Source organism: Mobula birostris, chromosome 28 (genome assembly GCF_030028105.1).
Source record: "Mobula birostris isolate sMobBir1 chromosome 28, sMobBir1.hap1, whole genome shotgun sequence".
In the NCBI taxonomy this organism is placed as follows: domain Eukaryota; kingdom Metazoa; phylum Chordata; class Chondrichthyes; order Myliobatiformes; family Myliobatidae; genus Mobula; species Mobula birostris.
The window spans coordinates 16,982,213-17,003,534 of record NC_092397.1 but is presented as its reverse complement, the minus strand read 5'-3'; the positions used below and the strand labels follow the sequence as shown (position 1 = coordinate 17,003,534).

The 21,322-nt window shown below is 53.9% G+C and overlaps 1 protein-coding gene across 4 annotated transcripts in view; it reads right to left on the bottom strand.

Moving 5' to 3' along the window:
- LOC140189242 (fos-related antigen 1-like) overlaps positions 1-21,322 on the bottom strand; it is a 52,210-nt gene that overhangs the window by 14,637 nt on the left and 16,251 nt on the right. The window contains exons 1-2 of one of the 4 annotated variants that reach the window (XM_072245931.1): positions 9,504-9,731; positions 7,395-7,628 (exon numbers count right to left, since the gene is read on the bottom strand). In XM_072245931.1, the coding sequence (XP_072102032.1) occupies positions 7,395-7,628; positions 9,504-9,572 (303 nt within the window). In that variant the 5' untranslated portion in view covers positions 9,573-9,731. Of the gene's footprint in view, positions 1-7,394; positions 7,632-9,503; positions 9,732-21,322 lie in introns of those variants that run through there. The other 3 variants (XM_072245930.1, XM_072245928.1, XM_072245929.1) reach the window with 3 other exon arrangements.

Here is a 21,322-nt window from a genome sequence, read left to right as displayed (position 1 = left end):
ATGGAAGTCCCTCTTGTTTTGAGGTTGTGCCTTCCGGCCCTATACTCCCCTGCTGAAAGGTTCAAAGTAAATTTATTATCAGAGTACATGTATGTCACCATATATAACCCTGAGGTTCATTTTCCTGCGGGCATACTCAGCAAATCTATAGAATAGTAACTGTAAACAGGATCAGTGAAAGATCAACCAGAGTGCAGAAGACAACAAACTGGGCAAATAAAAACATAAATAAATAACAATAAATAATGACAACTCTGCAAATCAAATATAAATAAATAGCAATAAGTAACCAGTTAAAGAGTCTTTTAAGTGAAATCCTATCCACTATTTAGGCCTCTCAATATGATTCAATGAGATCCCTTCCCCCCCCCACCACCTCATTGTTCTAAACTCCTGCGAGTACAGGCCCAGAGCCACAGGTTAACTGGTAATTGTTAAAATTACCCTGTGATTAGGCTCGGATGAAATCGGGGGAAATCGCCAGGCAGCGCGGCTCGAAGAATCGCCCACTCTGCGCGGCGCCTTGAGAAAAATAATTGCTTTCGGCGTGTTAACCCTTCCATGCCCGGGATCACTCTCGCGCTCCCTCTCTGTGTCCTCTCCCAATGCCGGACTGGGGGCCAGGAACAGCTCACCGTTCACAAGTGCGGTCTGACCAAGGCCTTGTAAAGCCCCAGCGTCACATCCTTGCTCTTAGACCATGAGCCACAGGAAGCAGAATTAGGCCGTCCGGCCCATCGAGTCTGCTCCGCCATTCAATCATGGCTCGTCCTGTTTTCTCACCTCCTCCTCAACCCCAGTTCCCGGCCTTCTCCCCGTAACCTTTGATGCCGTGTCCAATCAAGAATCTGCCTTCAATACACCCAACGACCCAGCCTCTGCAGCTGCCTGTGGTAACAAATTCCACAAATTCACCACCCTCTGGTTGAAGAAATTTCTCCGCATCTGTGTTTTAATTGGACGCCTCTTTCCCCCGAGGCTGTGCCCTCTTGTCCTAGACTCCCCCACCATGGGAAACATCCTTTCCACATCTACTCTATCTAGGCCTTTCAACATTCGAATGAGACCCCCTTCCTTATCCTCTAAATTCCAGTGAGTATATTCCCCCATTCCTTTCGAAATAAATGCCAGAGTTGCAGGTTTTGGTGCGGTGCGAACCCTCTCGTGACTCGCTCAGCCTCTGGGCCCTCTGGTGCTGGTCCTTCGCGCCTTGGGAACTGGTGCCTTTGCCTACCGGATCGCCTCACTCCAAACACAGCCCAGCGGCATCGTGGGGAGAGCCGCTGGCTGACAGTCCAGGCCCCGGGCACCGTGCGTCTGTCTGTGTGGCGCGCATCCCAACGATGTGCGGGGTCGGTCAGTACTGTGGGCAGTCATGGGCCCCTTACCCAAGAAAGGACACGCTGACGTCGGGGAGGGTTCAAAGGGGGTTCACGAAAATCATAAGAGGAATGTCTGTCTGACTGTTCTGGGTCTGTACTCACTGGAATTCAGTTGAATGGTGGAAGGCCTCAAAATGTGGAGAGGTTGTTTCCTACAGTGGAGGAGACCAGGACCAGGACCCAGCCTCAGGATAGAGGGAATCCATTCAGAACGGAGATGAGCAGGAGTTTCTTTAGCCAGAGAGTGGTGAATCTGTGGAATTTGTTGCCACGGGCGGCCGTTGGGGCCCAGTGTTGGATGTATATTTAAGGCAGATTTGTGATTGGTCGGGGCATGAAGGGATACGGGAGGGGGGAAGGCAGGAGAGGGAAAACGGACCGGCCTTGATGAAACGGTGGAGCAGACTCGATGGGCCGAATGGCCTAATCCTGCTCCTGTACCTGATGGTCTTAACTGTCTGCTGTACATTCCCTCTCAGTGCGTGAATGAGGTTTTAGAGTCTCTGCAGGGTTGATGGGAATTTGGGAGAACAACACGGGACTTTAGAAGGATCGGGGGTGGTGGATAGTCAGCATGAATCTGATGGGCTGAAGGGCCTGTTTCTGTGCTGTAGCTCTCTGCAAAGCTAGAGCAGAAAACCTCCACAATCCAGGGACGACAGCCTAATTTCTGTGACGTAACCCCTTTGGATATGGTCTATGAAAAAAAGGCAGGCGGAATTTAACGCTGCCAAGCGTGAGATGTTACACTTTGGCCGGACAGACCAGGGTAGAACTTACACAGTGGGGCACCGAGGAGCGCAGTAGAACTTTGGGACTACAGACTGCCTTGAAAGTGGATTAGGTTGTAAAGGAAAAGAGTCTGTAGCAGGTTGGCCTTCATAAATCGGGGCACTGAATGTTACAACGAGGAATTCTGCAGATGCTGGAAATTAAAGCAACACACATCGAAGTTGCTGGTGAACGCAGCAGGCCAGGCAGCATCTCTAGGAAGGGGTACAGTCCTGATGAAGGGTCTCAGCCCAAAACGTCGACTGTACCCCTTCCTAGAGATGCTGCCTGGCCTGCTGTGTTCACCAGCAACTTTGATGTGTGTTGCATTGAATGTTATGCTGAAGTTGTGTAAGACATTGGCGAGGCCTAATTTGGAGTACTGTGTGCAGTTCTGTTCACCTCCCTACAGGAAAGATGTAAACAAGGTTGAAAGAGTGCAGAGAAGATTTACAAGGACGTTGCCGGGGACTTGAGGAGCCCAGTTGCACGGTAAGGTTGAGAGTTTATTCCCTGGAGCGTAGGAGAATGAGGGGAGATGAGACAGGGGTGTACAGAATTACAGATGGGGTGAACGCAAGCAGCAGGCTTTACCCCGCTCGCAGGGTGGGCGAGACTAGAACTAGAGGGGTCGCGGGTTAAGGGTGAAAGGCGAAAAGGAACGCGAGGGGGACCTCCTTCACTTAGAGGGTGGAAGGAGCTGCCAGTGGCAGTGGTGGGCAGGCATACAGTCCCAATCCAGAGAGATGGGTGCAGGCAGGAGACAGGGCTGTCGCACTCTAGATGGGCCGAAGGGCTCTGCGACTCTCGGGGGAGCACGTGGTGACATAGACATACATTAAAGTTGACTCACAGTTAGATTACGGGAAGGTTTAAGAGGACAGAGAGATTGCACAGGGATGTCAGGGGCAAAGGTCACCTTTTAACTCTTAACAAACTTTCGACAAACTTTTAACAAACTTCCGACAACATCCAGGGCTCCTTGTTTCAGTGTTGTGGGGGTGTGGGGGTTACCTCAGCGACCGGGAAGGGACTGCGTGCACGGGGTGGGGAGGGGGGGGGAAGAGTTTTCTGGAAGGACACTCGAGAGCGAGGATGCCGTCACTCATGACTCTTTCTCGCGGGCACGAATCCCACCTCGTTCCGCCCGCAGGCACTCTCGCTGAGGTGTCGCAACGGCGGCGGGGCAGATGCAGCTGCCGTCCGTGACTCACGCAGAGGTGGGGTGAGTCAGTAGCGGCAACAGGGGCCGGTCTGAGCTGGCAGAGAGAGAGAGGCGAGCCGAGCCGCGGGAGAGGGCCACCGAGACAGAAACTGAAACGGGAGAGAGAGGGAAAACAGGCATACACACTCACACGCAGAACGGGAGAGAGAGAGAGCGAGAGAGCGAATAGAGACACACATAACACGCAGAACACAGACATGGAGAGAGAATATAGCGACACAGAGAGACAGACCTCCCCCTCCCCACATACACAGAGTCTCTCTCACACACACACACTCTCTCTCACACACACAGAAACAGACTCTCTCTCACACACCCACAAACACTCTCTCTCACACACACACACTCTCTCTCTCACACACAGACACACACATAGTCTCTCACACAAACACTCCCTCACACACAAACACTCTCTCTCACACACACAGAAACAGACTCACACACACACACACACAGAAACAGACACACACACACACAAACACTCACACACAGTCTCTCTCTCTCTCACACACACACAAACACTCTCACACACACAAACACTCTCTCACACACACACACACACACACACACACACACACACACACACAGAGTCTCTCACACACACAGTCTCTTTCTCACACACAAACACTTTCTCTCACACACACAGAAACAGACTCTCACACACCCACAAACACACTCTCTCTCTCTCACACACACAGAAACAGACTCTCTCTCACACACACACACTCTCTCACACACACACACAGTCTCTCTCTCTCTCACACACACAAACTCACACACACACACTCTCTCTCACACACACAAACACTCTCTCTCTCTCTCACACACACACACTCTCTCACACACACACACAGTCTCTCTCTCTCTCACACACACAAACTCACACACACACACTCTCTCTCACACACACAAACACTCTCTCTCTCTCTCACACACACACACACACACACTCACTCACTCTCACACACACACACAAACAACCAAGGGACACGCACCACAAACCACCCCCACACACACAGGCCCCAGCAGACAAAAGACAGACCCGATCTGGAGAGACTTGTGTGTGCACACACACACGTGTGAGAATCAGGTTTAATGTCACCGGCACATGTGGTGAAATCTGTTCACTTGTGGCAGCAGTGCATAATAAATTTTAAAAAATGTATATAAAAGAATTACAGTAAATGTTAAATTAAATAAGCAGTGCAAAATTAGAAATAAAGGAGTATTGAGGTAGTGTTCATGGGTTCAATGTCTATTCAGGAATCAGACGGCAGAGGGGAAGAAGCTGTTCCTGAATCGCTGAGTGTGTGTCTTCAGGCTCCTGTACCTCCTCCCTGATGGTAGCAATGAGAAGAGGGCATGTCCTGGGTGATGGGGGTCCTTAATGATGGACGCTGCCCTTCTGAGGCACCGCTCCTTGAAGATGTCCTGGATACTACCCATAATGGAGCTGACTGACCTCACAAGCGTGTTCACACAGAGCCTGAACCCCCACACCACCACCATGTGCAGGGAGGTAGACTGCCACAGTAGGAGGAAACCCCAGCGTGAAAGAATCCAGGGGCTTGCAACGAGGAGGGCGCCTGCTCAGACGACACCCCCCCTCCCTCCCTCTCTTCGGCAGGGGGTAGGGGAGCCGCGTGAGTCCCTGCGCCACTTGCTAAGGCCGTTGACAGGGAAAGCTCAAGAGTAAATTTATTATCTGTAAATGTCACCCCGAGATTCATTTCCATGCAGGCATTCACAGTAGAACAAAGAAATACAATAGAATAAATGAGAAACTGTACATCAAAAAAGACTGACCAAAAAAAAAACAGCAGAAGGCAACAAGTTGTACAAGTATTTTTGAGAAATGTGAATAAGTCATATTTCACCTTTCACCCCAATCCTATGACCTCTAGTCCTGGACTCGCCCACCCTGGGGTGAAAAATGCCTGCATAGACTATCTACGACTTTGGATATGTCTGCAAGATCTCATCTCATTCTCCCACACTCCAGGGAGTAAAGTCCTTGAAAGTGAGCCTGTAGGTTGTGGAATCAGTTCAGAGCTGGTATGAGTGGAGTTACCCAACGCTGGCTCGGGAGCCTGATGCTTGAAGCTGGTGGTGTGGGACCTGAGGACCTGAGGCCCCGGTACCTTCTCCCCGACGGCAACGGTGAGAAGAGAGCCTGGCCCGGGTGGTGGGGGTTCCTGATGACGGTTGGGGGGGGGGAGCCGAGCTCCTGTGGCAGCCTTCCGTGACGCCGGAGTGCTGGCCAGCAGGGCACGCCTTCACGGAGGGCAGTTCTCTCCCGCAAGGAGAGGAAGCGCGGTCAAGAGAAACAGGGCAGGCTGGTGCGGATCGCAAGACTGGTCGCAGAATCAGCCATCTCCAGCATGGGCACAAATCTCGCCACCATGAAGGGCATCTCCCCCACCACCCAGGACATGCCCTCTTCTCATTGCTACCATCAGGGAGGAGGTACAGGAGCCTGAAGACACACACACACTCAACGATTCAGGAACAGCTTCTTCCCCTCCGCCGTCCAATTTCTCAATGGAGTCCGGTGTGTGGGAGAAACCTCAGCCCAAAGTGGAGGGGCCAATCCCCTACTCCTAACACCCCCCACCCCACCCCAACCTGGTCTCACCTATCACCCGCAGACTTCCCCACTTTCTCATTCCGGCTCCTCCCCCCTTCCTTCCCAGTCCTGACGAAGGGTCTCGGCCCGAAACGCCGACAGTTCATTCCCTTCCACAGGCGCTGCCTGACGGGCTAAGTTCCTCCAGCATTTTGTGGGGCCAAACATCCCGTCCTGAGGGTCTGGTCGGGTATGAGGCAGAATCTTTACTCGTGGACTCCGTGCTCTGCCCTGAGTAGAGAGCCCTGTACGAACACCAGACTGCCCCACGCCTTTAGATAAAATCTCTCAGTCACTGCTACACCCGCTGAAATTCGCCAAACTCCCCATGTCCTGGTCTGTAACTCACTCCAGGTAATTTAATCTCCCTCACCGAACTTCTGAGTTAGATCCCGGCCTGTAACCCACTCGTGAGGATCTGTTATTCTATATATAAACCCTCTGAACCCTTGGATTAAATCCCAGCCTGTAACCCGCTCCTGGGGATCTGTTATTCTATGTATAAACCTCCTGAATCCCTGGATTAAATCCCAGTCCATAATCCACTCCTGGTGATCTGTTATTCTATATATAAACCTCCTGAATCCCTGGATTAGATCCCAGCCTGTAACCCACTTCTGGGGATCTGTTATTCTACATATGAACCTCCTGAATTCCTGGATTAGATCCCAGCCTGTAACCCACTCCTAGGGATCTGTTACTCTATGTCTAAACCTCCTGAATCCCTGGATTAAATCCCAGCCTGTAACCTACTCCTGGGGATCTGTTATTCTATATATAAACCTCCTGAATCCCTGGATTAGATCCCAGCCTGTAACCCACTCCTGGGGATCTGTTATTTTACATATGAACCTCCTGAATTCCTGGATTAGATCCCAGCCTGTAACCCACTCCTGGGGATCTGTTACTCTATGTCTAAACCTCCTGAATCCCTGGATTAGATCCCCGCCTGTAACCCGCTCCTAGGGATCTGTGACTCAGGCAGCCCCTCCTCACTTTCCTGGGTGACTGTGGCTCCAGCAACTCTCAAGGAGCTCGACAAAGCACCCTGTTCGACCGGCACCCCACCCACCCTCCTAAACACCTCCTCCCTCCACCACTGGTGCACAGAACACAAGCACTGGCTCTCCCAAACCCCCACCACCCCTCCTGCCAAGGGCAGCGGGCACAGGGGAAGGCCACCACCCACTGGTTCCCCTGCTGGTCACACACCAGCCCGGCAGACACCCATCGCCGTCCCTTCAATGTTACTGTGTCTGCACCCTGGGAACTCCCTCCCCACCACCTCAAGGGGCAGTTAGGGGAGAGGCCTCGCCTATGTGACAAGCAATAGCAAGCGGAGATCATGTCTCAGCATGGTTGCCCTTTGGTACAATGAACCGCCACTCACCTCCTCCTCCTTCCTCCGCCTGCCCCCGAAGGGGGCCCTGATGACCCCCGACCTCAGCCCATCCGAGGTCCCGGGGACGCTTCCCAGCTCGGGGTAGGGGTAGGGTCTCGGGTAGAAGCTGGACGCACTGTGGCCTGCCACCGAGGGTTGTACCATCCACTGGAACTGCTGGCTGCCAGAGAGGGCAGAGAGAGAGGGCACGGCAGAGGACGTCCCACAACGTGGGTCTCCAGGCTTCTGAAAGAGAGAGAGGAGATTTTAAAATCCAGCACCAACCTCCCTCCTTTATCCACCTTCACTCTTTCCTCTTTCACTCTCCTCGTCGCCGCAATACCCTTATTGGGGGTGGGCTGGGAGAGAGTACCTTGAGATCGGTGTAAGTGGGTGGGCACAAACTCGACGGGCTGAAGGGCCTCGAGCCGAATCTCTCATCAGAGCTGGCGAGCGTTCCTTTTCGATCCTCGCCGGCGCCTCACACCCTTCGGATGCTGTCCGGCCCGCTGGGTATTCCGGACGCGTTCCCCAGGAATGTCGGTCCTGTCCCTGCCTCATCTCTTCTGGCCTCCCTGACCCCATCCGCACGGATTTGCCCCGATTCCCGCCGGGATTTGTAGAGGGCCACGGTCACCATACCTGAGCCCGTGAGCCATTTTATAATGGCACGGTTCCCCACCACCACCAGCCCGGTGACCCAGGAAGCCAATTCGCGCACAGCAAGATCCCACAAAGAGCGCCGGGACTGACTGAGGGTTAAATTTTGGACTCGGTACGCCCACACTCCGCTCTGCTGCCTCCTCGGCGCTCCCTCCTCGCTGTCCCCACCCAAAGCCCCTCCGTGACACCTCCCCCCTGTGAAGTGCCTGTGGCGAGGCGCTTCTCCATCGCACCCTTCCCGCACCGCTCCCTCAGTCAGCGTGGCGCTCCCTCCTCGCCACCTTTCCATCGGCGTCGCGCTCCCTCACCGACCCTGAAGGATCACTCTGGAATTTTGGGCCCACAGCTCGCCGGAGAGCGGCGCGGACTCACGGACCCCTGGCATGGGGTGAGCGCAGTTTCCGGCCGAGCCTCGAGTGGACAGCGAGTCCCAAGGAAAATCTGCCCCGGGATCGGTCCGCCCTGCAGTCTGGTGTAGCTGTACCTGCCTCTGGCCTCTGTCCTTTCGCTCACTCACTCACTCTTATCTCTACAACTCCACCACCCTAGTTTTTGTCTGTTGTAATTCTGTCCTGTGTCAGTCACAATCTGTAAGTCTAACTATCGCGCTCTCGCTGTCTTTCTGTACGTCTCTCTCTCTATGTGTGTGTGTGTCTCTCTCTCCCGTGCCTCCCTAACGCTCTACCTCCCTCTTTCTCTTCCCACTCCTTTCCTCTCTCTCTCTTTCTCTCTCTCTCTCTCTCTCTCTGTCAGCTTTTGTCCCGACGCTATTTCCCCCTCCCGCTTTACAGACGCTCCCTCCTCCCTGCGCAGAGACTCACAGGTCTGCCGGCAGCTCGGTTCGCTCACGCTCGGGGCCGGCGGCTGTAGAGGGGAGACGGGACGAGAGCTCCGTTCCCGGAGCGGTCTCACCCTCCTCCGACAGCCCAGCAGAAGTCGCCGGGGTCACAGATCACGGAGCCCAGATCGCATGATCTGGGACACAGTTCACGGGGTTGAAGGTCACAGGATCTGGGTCATAGGCTGCAGATTCTCAGGACCCGGGGTCACAGGTCACAGAGACACGGAACGTGAACTGCAGAATCCCCTGCACCATAACAAGTGATCGCCAGTCAGGGACACGCGAGAATCTGGGTCACGGGTCATCGAACCTGGATCAGTGAACCTAGGGGTCACCAAGGCCCGGGGAGGGGGAGGAGGTGTCACGGGAACTGGATGAGAAGTCACCCGAGACCGAGTCACACAGATCCGAGGGTCTCGGGACAGGGAAGCCGGGCCGGGGTTACGGGTCAGCTCCCCAAAGGACGGGAGGCTGAAGTTGAGGGTCAACCAGCCGGGAGTCTAAGGGTCGCAGGTGACGGGGTGATACTGAAGCCGAGATCCGGGCTGGCGGAGTGGGAGACCGGGTCGAGAAGGGACGGGGCAGGTGGGAAAGGGTACGGGAGCCTTTCTTACCTGGGCGGCGCCGCCGGACCCCGCGGAGCGGCCGTAGGGCACCTGGCCTCGCTGGCTGCCCGGGTACATGCTGCTCGCTCGGCTCGCCTGAGCTGATCTGAGCCCGGCTAACCAGCCGCCGAGGCTTCACCTCTCCCGCTCGACAGCCCGTGACTCACGCACTCGTAATCGCGAGTGAGTGAATTGTCCCGGGCGAACCGCGCCCCGCCCCGAGGGTCACCGAGAGCTCCGTGCGGGGGACACGGCCACCTCGAATGCCCTGTCCCCAACTCCCCTACTGTCCAGAGCAGCCCCTCCTCTGAAACCTTCCCCCAGACCAAAACACCCTCCTACAACCCTCAAAACATCCTCCTACAATCCGCAAAACACTCTCTACAACCCTCAAAACACTCTATAACAACCTGCAAAACACCCTCTAACACACTCAAACACCTTCTACTCTCTAACAACACACTCACTCTCCAATAACCCTCAAAACACCCTCCTACAGCCCTCAAAACACCCTCTACTCTCTAACAACACACCCACCCTCCAATAACCCTTAAAACACTCTCAAACAACCCACAAAACAAACTCTAACCCACTCTGAAATCCCTCTACTCCCTAACAACACACTCAACCCCCAACAAACCCAAAACAACCTCTAAAATCCCCCAAAACATCATGTAACAACCCCTCAAACCCCAAAACACCGTCACCCTCCAAAATACCTTGCCCTCCAACAACAACACAATCTCTAACAAAACACCCTCTAACAACTCCTCGAAACATCTTCCAAAAACGTCCTCTACTCTCTAAAGTACCCAAACTCCAACAATTCCAAAACACTCTCTAACAAAACCTCCAAAACACAATCACCCTCCATGATATCCCAACCTCCAACAATCCCAAAGTCCCAACCTCCAACAATCCCAAGCAACCTCTCACAACCCCCTCAAAACACCGGCACACTCCAAAACATACCTGACCCTCTGAAAAAATCTCCACCCTCCAACACCTCCCCATGTAAACACTCTCCAAAGCATCGACACCATAAATTCCCTCAACTCTCCAACACAACCAGATCCTCCTATTCCCTCTTAAAAATATGCTGAACCTCAAAACCCCAAACCTCCAACATGTTCCCACCATCCAATACATCCCAAGCAAAATACCTCCACCCTTCAAAACACACCCACCCTATAACACCCCCCACCTGAACACCCCCACTCTATAACACGCTCCCCACCTGAACACCCCCACTCTATAACACCCCACCAACTGAACAACCCCTCTCTATAACACCCCCACCAGAACACTCCCCACCTGAACACGCCCACTCTATAATACCTCCACACCTGAACACCCCCACTCTATAATACCTCCACACCTGAACACCCCCACTCTATAACAGCCCCACCTAAACACCCCACTCTATAACACCCCCTAACTGAACACCCCACCTGAACACCCCACTCTACAACACCCCCCACCTGAAAACACCCACTCTATAACACGCCCACCTGAACACCCCCACTCGATAACACCCCCCACCTGAACACCTCCACTCTATAACACCCCCCCACCTGAACACGCCCACTCTATAACACCCCCCACCTGAACAACTCCACTCTATAACACCCTCCCCACCTGAACACACGCATCCTATAACAACCTCCCCACCTGAACAAACCCACACTATAACACCTACCCACCTGAACACCCCCACTCTATAAATGCCCCCACCTGAACACACCCATTCTATAACACCTCCCAACCTAAACACCCCCACTCTATAACAGCCCCCACCTGAACACCCCCACTCTATAACACCTCCCACCTGAACTCCTCCACTCTATAACACCGCACCTGAACACCCCCTCTCTATAACACCCACAACTGAACACCCCCACTGTATGACACACCCCACCAGAACACCCCCACTCTATAACTGCCCCCACCTGAACACCCCCACTCTATAACACCTTCTCAACCTGAACATCCCCGCTCTACAACACTCCCCAGCTGAACACCCCCACTCTATAAAACCCCCCACCTGAACACGCCCACTCTATAACACCTCCCAACCTGAACACTCCCTCTCTATAACAGCCCCCACCTGAACACCCCAACTCTATAACACCTCCCAACCTGAACACCCCCTCTCTATAACAGCCCCCACCTGAACATCCCCACTCTATAACACCTCCCCAGCTGAACACCCCCAGTCTATAACACCCTCCCCAGCTGAACTCCCCCACTCTATAAAACCCCCCACCTGAACACGCCCACTCTATAACACCTCCCCCATCTGAACACCCCCTCTCTATAACAGCCCCCACCTGAACACCCCAACTCTATAACACCTCCCAACCTGAACATCCCCTCTCTATAACAGCCCCCACCTGAACATCCCCACTCTATAACACCTCCCCAGCTGAACACCCCCAGTCTATAACACCCCCCACCTGAACACCCCCACTGTATACAACCCCCACCTAAACACGCCCACTCTATAACACCTCCCAACCTAAACACCCCCACTCTATAACAGCCCCCACCTGAACACCCTCACACCTGAACACCCCCACTCTGTAACACCACCCCATCTCAACACACCCACTCTACAACAGCCCTCACCTGAACATCTCAACCATCTGAACACCCCCACTATATAACACCCCCACCGGAACATCCCCACTCTATAACACCCCCCACCTGAACACTCCCACTCTATAACACCCTCCCTCCTGAACACCCAAACTCTGTAACACCCCACACCCGAACACCCCCACTCTATAACACACCCCACCTGAACACTCCTACCCTATAACACCCCCACCTGAACACCTCCACTCTACAACACCCCCCACCTGAATACAACCGCTCTAAAACACAACCTACCTGAACACCCCCACTCTATAACACCCCCCCCCACCTGAGCACCACCACTCTATAACACCCCCCTCCTGAACACCCCCACTCTATAACACTCCCCACCTTAACACACCCACTCTATAACACACTCCCCACCTGAACACCCTCACTCTACAACACCCTCCCCATTTGAACATCTCCACTCTATAACACCTCCTCACCTGAATACCCCAACTCTATAACACCCTCCCCATCTGAACACCCCCACTCTATAGCACCCCCCCACCTAAACAACCCCACTCTATAACACCTCCCACCTGAACACCCCCACTCTATAACACCCCCCACCTGAACACTCCTACCCACCTGAACATCTCCACTCTATAACACACTCCCCACCTGAACACCCCCACTCTATAACACCCCCCCATCTGAACACCCCCACTCTATAACACCCCCCCATCTGAACACCCCCACTCTATAGCACCCCCACCTAAACAACCCCACTCTATAGCACCTCCCACCTGAACACCCCCACTCTATAACACCCCCCCATCTGAACACCCCCACTCTATAGCACCCCCACCTAAACAACCCCACTCTATAGCACCTCCCACCTGAACACCCCCCATCAAAACACCCCCACTCTATAACATCCCCCACCTACACACCCCCACTCTATTAAAACCCCCACTTGAACACCCCCACTCTACAACACACCCCACCAGAACACCCCCACTCTATAACTGCCCCCACCTGAACACCCCCACTCTATAACACCCCCCACCTGAACACCCCCACTCTATAACACCTTCTCAACCTGAAAATCCCTGCTCTACAACACTCCCCAGCTGAACACCCCCACCCTATAAAACCTCCCACCTGTACACGCCCACTCTATAACACCTCCCAACCTGAACACCCCCTCTCTATAACAGCCCCCACCTGAACACCCCCAATCTATAACACCTCCCCTGCTGAACATCCCCACTCTATAACACCCTCCCCAGCTGAACTCCCCCACTCTATACACCCCACCTGAACACCCCCACTCTATAACATCCCCCAACTGAACACCTGCAGTCTATAACAACCCCGACTTGAACAATCCCACCCGATAACAACCTCCGCACCTGAACACCAACACTCTATAACACCTCCCACCTGAACACCCCCACCCCATAACACCCACCCACCTGAACGACCCCACTCCATAACACCTCCCCACCTGAACACCCCCACTCTATAACACCCCCATCTGACCACCCCCACTCTGTAACACCCCCCACGTGAACACCACCACTCTTATAGACCCCACAACTGAACACCCCCACAGTATAACACACCACACCTGAACACCCCCACTCTATAACACCCCCCACTCAAACACCCCACACCTGAACACCCCCCACCTAAACACCCCCAATCTCTAACACACACACCTGAACACCCCTTCTCTATAACACACCCCAACTGAACACCCCCACTCTATAACACCCCACACCTGAACACCCGCACACTATAACACCCCCGATCTCAACACCCCCACTCTACAACACCCCCCACCGGAACACCCCCACTCTATAACACCTCCCACCGGAACACCCCCACTCTATAACACCCCCACCAGAACACTCCCCACCTGAACACGCCCACTCTATAATACCTCCACACCTGAACACCCCCACTCTATAACAGCCCCACCTAAACACCCCACTCTATAACACCCCCTAACTGAACACCCCATTCTACAACACCCCCCACCTGAAAACACCCACTCTATAACACGCCCACCTGAACACCCCCACTCTATAACACCCCCCACCTGAACACCTCCACTCTATAACACCCCCCCCACCTGAACACGCCCACTCTATAACACCCCCCACCTGAACAACTCCACTCTATAACACCCTCCCCACCTGAACAACTCCACTCTATAACACCCCCCACCTGAACAACTCCACTCTATAACACCCTCCCCACCTGAACACACGCACTCTATAACAACCTCCCCACCTGAACAAACCCACACTATAACACCTCCCCACCTGAACACCCCCACTCTATAAATGCCCCCACCTGAACACACCCATTCTATAACACCTCCCAACCTAAACACCCCCAGTCTATAACAGCCCCCACCTGAACACCCCACTCTACAACACCCCCCACCTGAAAACACCCACTCTATAACACGCCCACCTGAACACCCCCACTCTATAACACCCCCCACCTGAACACCTCCACTCTATAACACCCCCCCACCTGAACACGCCCACTCTATAACACCCCCCACCTGAACAACTCCACTCTATAACACCCTCCCCACCTGAACACACGCACTCTATAACAACCTCCCCACCTGAACAAACCCACACTATAACACCTCCCCACCTGAACACCCCCACTCTATAAATGCCCCCACCTGAACACACCCATTCTATAACACCTCCCAACCTAAACACCCCCACTCTATAACAGCCCCCACCTGAACACCCCCACTCTATAACACCTCCCACCTGAACTCCTCCACTCTATAACACCGCACCTGAACACCCCCTCTCTATAACACCCACAACTGAACACCCCCACTCTATAACACCTTCTCAACCTGAACATCCCTGCTCTACAACACTCCCCAGCTGAACACCCCCACTCTATAAAACCCCCCACCTGAACACGCCCACTCTATAACACCTCCCAACCTGAACACCCCCTCTCTATAACAGCCCCCACCTGAACACCCCCACTCTATAACACCTCCCACCTGAACTCCTCCACTCTATAACACCGCACCTGAACACCCCCTCTCTATAACACCCACAACTGAACACCCCCACTGTATGACACACCCCACCTGAACACCCCCACTCTATAACACCTTCTCAACCTGAACATCCCTGCTCTACAACACTCCCCAGCTGAACACCCCCACTCTATAAAACCCCCCACCTGAACACGCCCACTCTATAACACCTCCCAACCTGAACACCCCCTCTCTATAACAGCCCCCACCTGAACACCCCAACTCTATAACACCTCCCCACCTGAACATCCCCACTCTATTACACCTCCCCAGCTGAACACCCCCAGTCTATAACACCCTCCCCAGCTGAACTCCCCCACTCTATAAAACCCCCCACCTGAACACGCCCACTCTATAACACCTCCCCCATCTGAACACTCCCACTCTATAACACCCCCCCACCTGAACACCCCCACTGTATACAACCCCCACCTAAACACGCCCACTCTATAACACCTCCCAACCTAAACACCCCCACTCTATAACAGCCCCCACCTGAACACCCTCACACCTGAACACCCCCACTCTGTAACACCACCCCATCTCAACACACCCACTCTACAACAGCCCTCACCTGAACATCTCAACCATCTGAACACCCCCACTATATAACACCCCCACCGGAACATCCCCACTCTATAACACCCCCCACCTGAACACTCCCACTCTATAACACCCTCCCTCCTGAACACCCAAACTCTGTAACACCCCACACCCGAACACCCCCACTCTATAACACACCCCACCTGAACACTCCTACCCTATAACACCCCCACCTGAACACCTCCACTCTACAACACCCCCCACCTGAATACAACCGCTCTAAAACACAACCTACCTGAACACCCCCACTCTATAACACATCCCCCACCTGAGCACCACCACTCTATAACAGCCCCCTTCTGAACACCCCCACTCTATAACACCCCCCACCTTAACACCCCCACTCTATAACACACTCCCCACCTGAACACCCTCACTCTACAACACCCTCCCCATTTGAACATCTCCACTCTATAACACCTCCTCACCTGAATACCCCAACTCTATAACACCCTCCCCATCTGAACACCCCCACTCTATAGCACCCCCCCACCTAAACAACGCCACTCTATAACACCTCCCACCTGAACACCCCCACTCTATAACACCCCCCACCTGAACACTCCTACCCACCTGAACATCTCCACTCTATAACACACTCCCCACCTGAACACCCCCACTCTATAACACCTCCCCATCTGAACACCCCCACTCTATAGCACCCCCACCTAAACAACCCCACTCTATAGCACCTCCCACCTGAACACCCCCCATCAAAACACCCCCACTCTATAACATCCCCCACCTACACACCCCCACTCTATTAAAACCCCCACTTGAACACCCCCACTCTACAACACACCCCACCAGAACACCCCCACTCTATAACTGCCCCCACCTGAACACCCCCACTCTATAACACCCCCCACCTGAACACCCCCACTCTATAACACCTTCTCAACCTGAACATCCCCGCTCTACAACACTCCCCAGCTGAACACCCCCACCCTATAAAACCTCCCACCTGTACACGCCCACTCTATAACACCTCCCAACCCGAACACCCCCTCTCTATAACAGCCCCCACCTGAACACCCCCAATCTATAACACCTCCCCAGCTGAACATCCCCACTCTATAACACCCTCCCTCCTGAACACCCCCACTCTATAACACCCCCCACCTGAACACCCCCACTCTATAACACTTTCTCAACCTGAACATCCCTGCTCTACAACACTCCCCAGCTGAACACCCCCACCCTATAAAACCTCCCACCTGTACACGCCCACTCTATAACACCCTCCCCAGCTGAACTCCCCCACTCTATACACCCCACCTGAACACCCCCACTCTATAACATCCCCCACCTGAACACCTGCAGTCTATAACACCCCCGACTTGAACAATCCCACCTGATAACAACCTCTGCACCTGAACACCTCCACTCTATAACACCTCCCACCTGAACACCCCCACCCCATAACACCCACCCACCTGAACGACCCCACTCCATAACACCTCCCCACCTGAACACCCCCACTCTATAACACCCCCATCTGACCACCCCCACTCTGTAACACCCCCCACGTGAACACCACCACTCTTATAGACCCCACAACTGAACACCCCCACAGTATAACACACCACACCTGAACACTCCACTCTATAACATCCCCCACTCAAACACCCCACACCTGAACACCCCCACTCTATAACACCCCCCACCTAAATACCCCCACTCTCTAACACACACACCTGAACACCCCTTCTCTATAACACACCCCAACTGAACACCCCCACTCTATAACACCCCACACCTGAACACCCGCACACTATAACACCCCCAATCAAACACCCCCCACCTAAACACCCCCACTCTCTAACACACACACCTGAACACCCCTTCTCTATAACACAGCCCAACTGAACACCCCCACTCTATAACACCCCACACCTGAACACCCACACACTATAACACCCCCGATCTCAACACCCCCACTCTACAACACCCCCCACCTGAACACCCCCACTCTATACACCTCCCACCTGAACACCCCCACTCTATAACACCCCACCAACTGAACAACCCCTCTCTATAACACCCCCACCAGAACACTCCCCACCTGAACACGCCCACTCTATAATACCTCCACACCTGAACACCCCCAATCTATAACAGCCCCACCTAAACACCCCACTCTATAACACCCCCTAACTGAACACCCCATTCTACAACACCCCCCACCTGAAAACACCCACTCTATAACACGCCCACCTGAACACCCCCACTCTATAACACCCCCCACCTGAACACCTCCACTCTATAACACCCCCCCACCTGAACACGCCCACTCTATAACACCCCCCACCTGAACAACTCCACTCTATAACACCCTCTCCACCTGAACAAACCCACACTATAACACCTCCCCACCTGAACACCCCCACTCTATAAATGCCCCCACCTGAACACACGCACTCTATAACAACCTCCCCACCTGAACAAACCCACACTATAACACCTCCCCACCTGAACACCCCCACTCTATAAATGCCCCCACCTGAACACACGCACTCTATAACAACCTCCCCACCTGAACAAACCCACTCTATAACAGCCCCCACCTGAACACCCCCACTCTATAACACCTCCCACCTGAACTCCTCCACTCTATAACACTGCACCTGAACACCCCCTCTCTATAACACCCACAACTGAACACCCCCACTGTATGACACACCCCACCAGAACACCCCCACTCTATAACTGCCCCCACCTGAACACCCCCACTCTATAACACCTTCTCAACCTGAACATCCCCGCTCTACAACACTCCCCAGCTGAACACCCCCACCCTATAAAACCTCCCACCTGAACACCCCCTCTCTATAACAGCCCCCACCTGAACACCCCCAATCTATAACACCTCCCCACCTGAACATCCCCACTCTATAACACCTCCCCAGCTGAACACCCCCACTCTATAAAATCCCCCACCTGAACACGCCCACTCTATAACACCTCCCCCATCTGAACACTCCCACTCTATACCACCTCCCCATCTGAACACCCCCACTGTATACAACCCCCACCTAAACACGCCCACTCTAAAACACCTCCCAACCTAAACACCCCCACTCTATAACAGCCCCCACCTGAACACCCTCACACCTGAACACCCCCACTCTGTAACACCACCCCATCTCAACACACCCACTCTGCAACAGCCCTCACCTGAACATCTCAACCATCTGAACACCCCCACTATATAACACCCCCACCGGAACATCCCCACTCTATAACACCCCCCACCTGAACACTCCCACTCTATAACACCCTCCCTCCTGAACACCCAAACTCTGTAACACCCCACACCCGAACACCCCCACTCTATAACACACCCCACCTGAACACTCCTACCCTATAACACCCCCACCTGAACACCTCCACTCTACAACACCCCCCACCTGAATACAACCGCTCTAAAACACAACCTACCTGAACACCCCCACTCTATAACACACCCCCCACCTGAGCACCACCACTCTATAACACCCCCCTCCTGAACACCCCCACTCTATAACACTCCCCACCTTAACACACCCACTGTATAACACACTCCCCACCTGAACACCCTCACTCTACAACACCCCCCACCTTAACACCCCCACTCTATAACACACTCCCCACCTGAATACCCCAACTCTATAACACCCTCCCCATCTGAACACCCCCACTCTACAACACCCTCCCCATTTGAACATCTCCACTCTATAACACCTCCTCACCTGAATACCCCCACTCTATAACACCCCCCACCTGAACACTCCTACCCACCTGAACATCTCCACTCTATAACACCCCCCCATCTGAACACCCCCACTCTATAGCACCCCCACCTAAACAACCCCACTCTATAACACCTCCCACCTGAACACCCCCACTCTATAACACCCCCCCATCTGAACACCCCCACTCTATAGCACCCCCACCTAAACAACCCCACTCTATAGCACCTCCCACCTGAACACCCCCACTCTATAACACCCCCCACCTGAACACTCCTACCCACCTGAACATCTCCACTCTATAACACCCCCCATCTGAACACCCCCACTCTATAACACCCCCCCATCTGAACACCCCCACTCTATAACACCCTCCCCATCTGAACACCCCCACTCTATAGCACCCCCACCTAAACAACCCCACTCTATAACACCTCCCACCTGAACACCCCCACTCTATAACTCCCCCCCATCTGAACACCCCCACTCTATAGCACCCCCACCTAAACAACCCCACTCTATAGCACCTCCCACCTGAACACCCCCCATCAAAACACCCCCACTCTATAACATCCCCCACCTACACACCCCCACTCTATTAAAACCCCCACTTGAACACCTCCACTCTACAACACACCCCACCAGAACACCCCCACTCTATAACTGCCCCCACCTGAACACCCCCACTCTATAACACCCCCCCCACCTGAACACCCCCACTCTATAACACCTTCTCAACCTGAACATCCCTGCTCTACAGCACTCCCCAGCTGAACACCCCCACCCTATAAAACCTCCCACCTGTACACGCCCACTCTATAACACCTCCCAACCTGAACACCCCCTCTCTATAACAGCCCCCACCTGAACACCCCCAATCTATAACACCTCCCCAGCTGAACATCCCCACTCTATAACACCCTCCCCAGCTGAACTCCCCCACTCTATACACCCCACCTGAACACCCCCACTCTATAACATCCCCCACCTGAACACCTGCAGTCTATAACAACCCCGACTTGAACAATCCCACCCGATAACAACCTCCGCACCTGAACACCTCCACTCTATAACACCTCCCACCTGAACACCCCCACCCCATAACACCCACCCACCTGAACACCCCCACTCTATAACACCCCCATCTGACCACCCCCACTCTGTAACACCCCCCACCTGAACACCACCACTCTTATAGACCCCACAACTGAACACCCCCACAGTATAACACACCACACCTGAACACCCCCACTCTATAACACCCCCCACTCAAACACCCCACACCTGAACACCCCCACTCTATAACACCCCCCACCTAAACACCCCACACCTGAACACCCCCCACCTAAACACCCCCACTCTCTAACACACATACCTGAACACCCCTTCTCTATAACACACCCCAACTGAACACCCCCACTCTATAACACCCCACACCTGAACACCCGCACACTGTAACACCCCCCACTCAAACACCCCCCACCTAAACACCCTCACTCTACAACACCCCCCACCTGAACACCCCCACTCTATACATCTCCCACCTGAACACCCCCACTCTATAACACCTCCCACCTGAACACCCCCTCTCTATAACACCCTCCAACTGAACACCCCCTCTCTATAACACCCCCCACCTGAACACCCCCACTCTATAACTGCCCCCACCTGAACACCCCCATTGTATAACACACCCCACCAGAACACCCCCATTCTATAACACCCCCCACCTGAACACCCCCACTCTATAACTGCCCCCACCTGAACACCCCCACTCTATAACACCTTCTCAACCTGAACATCCCCGCTCTACAACACTC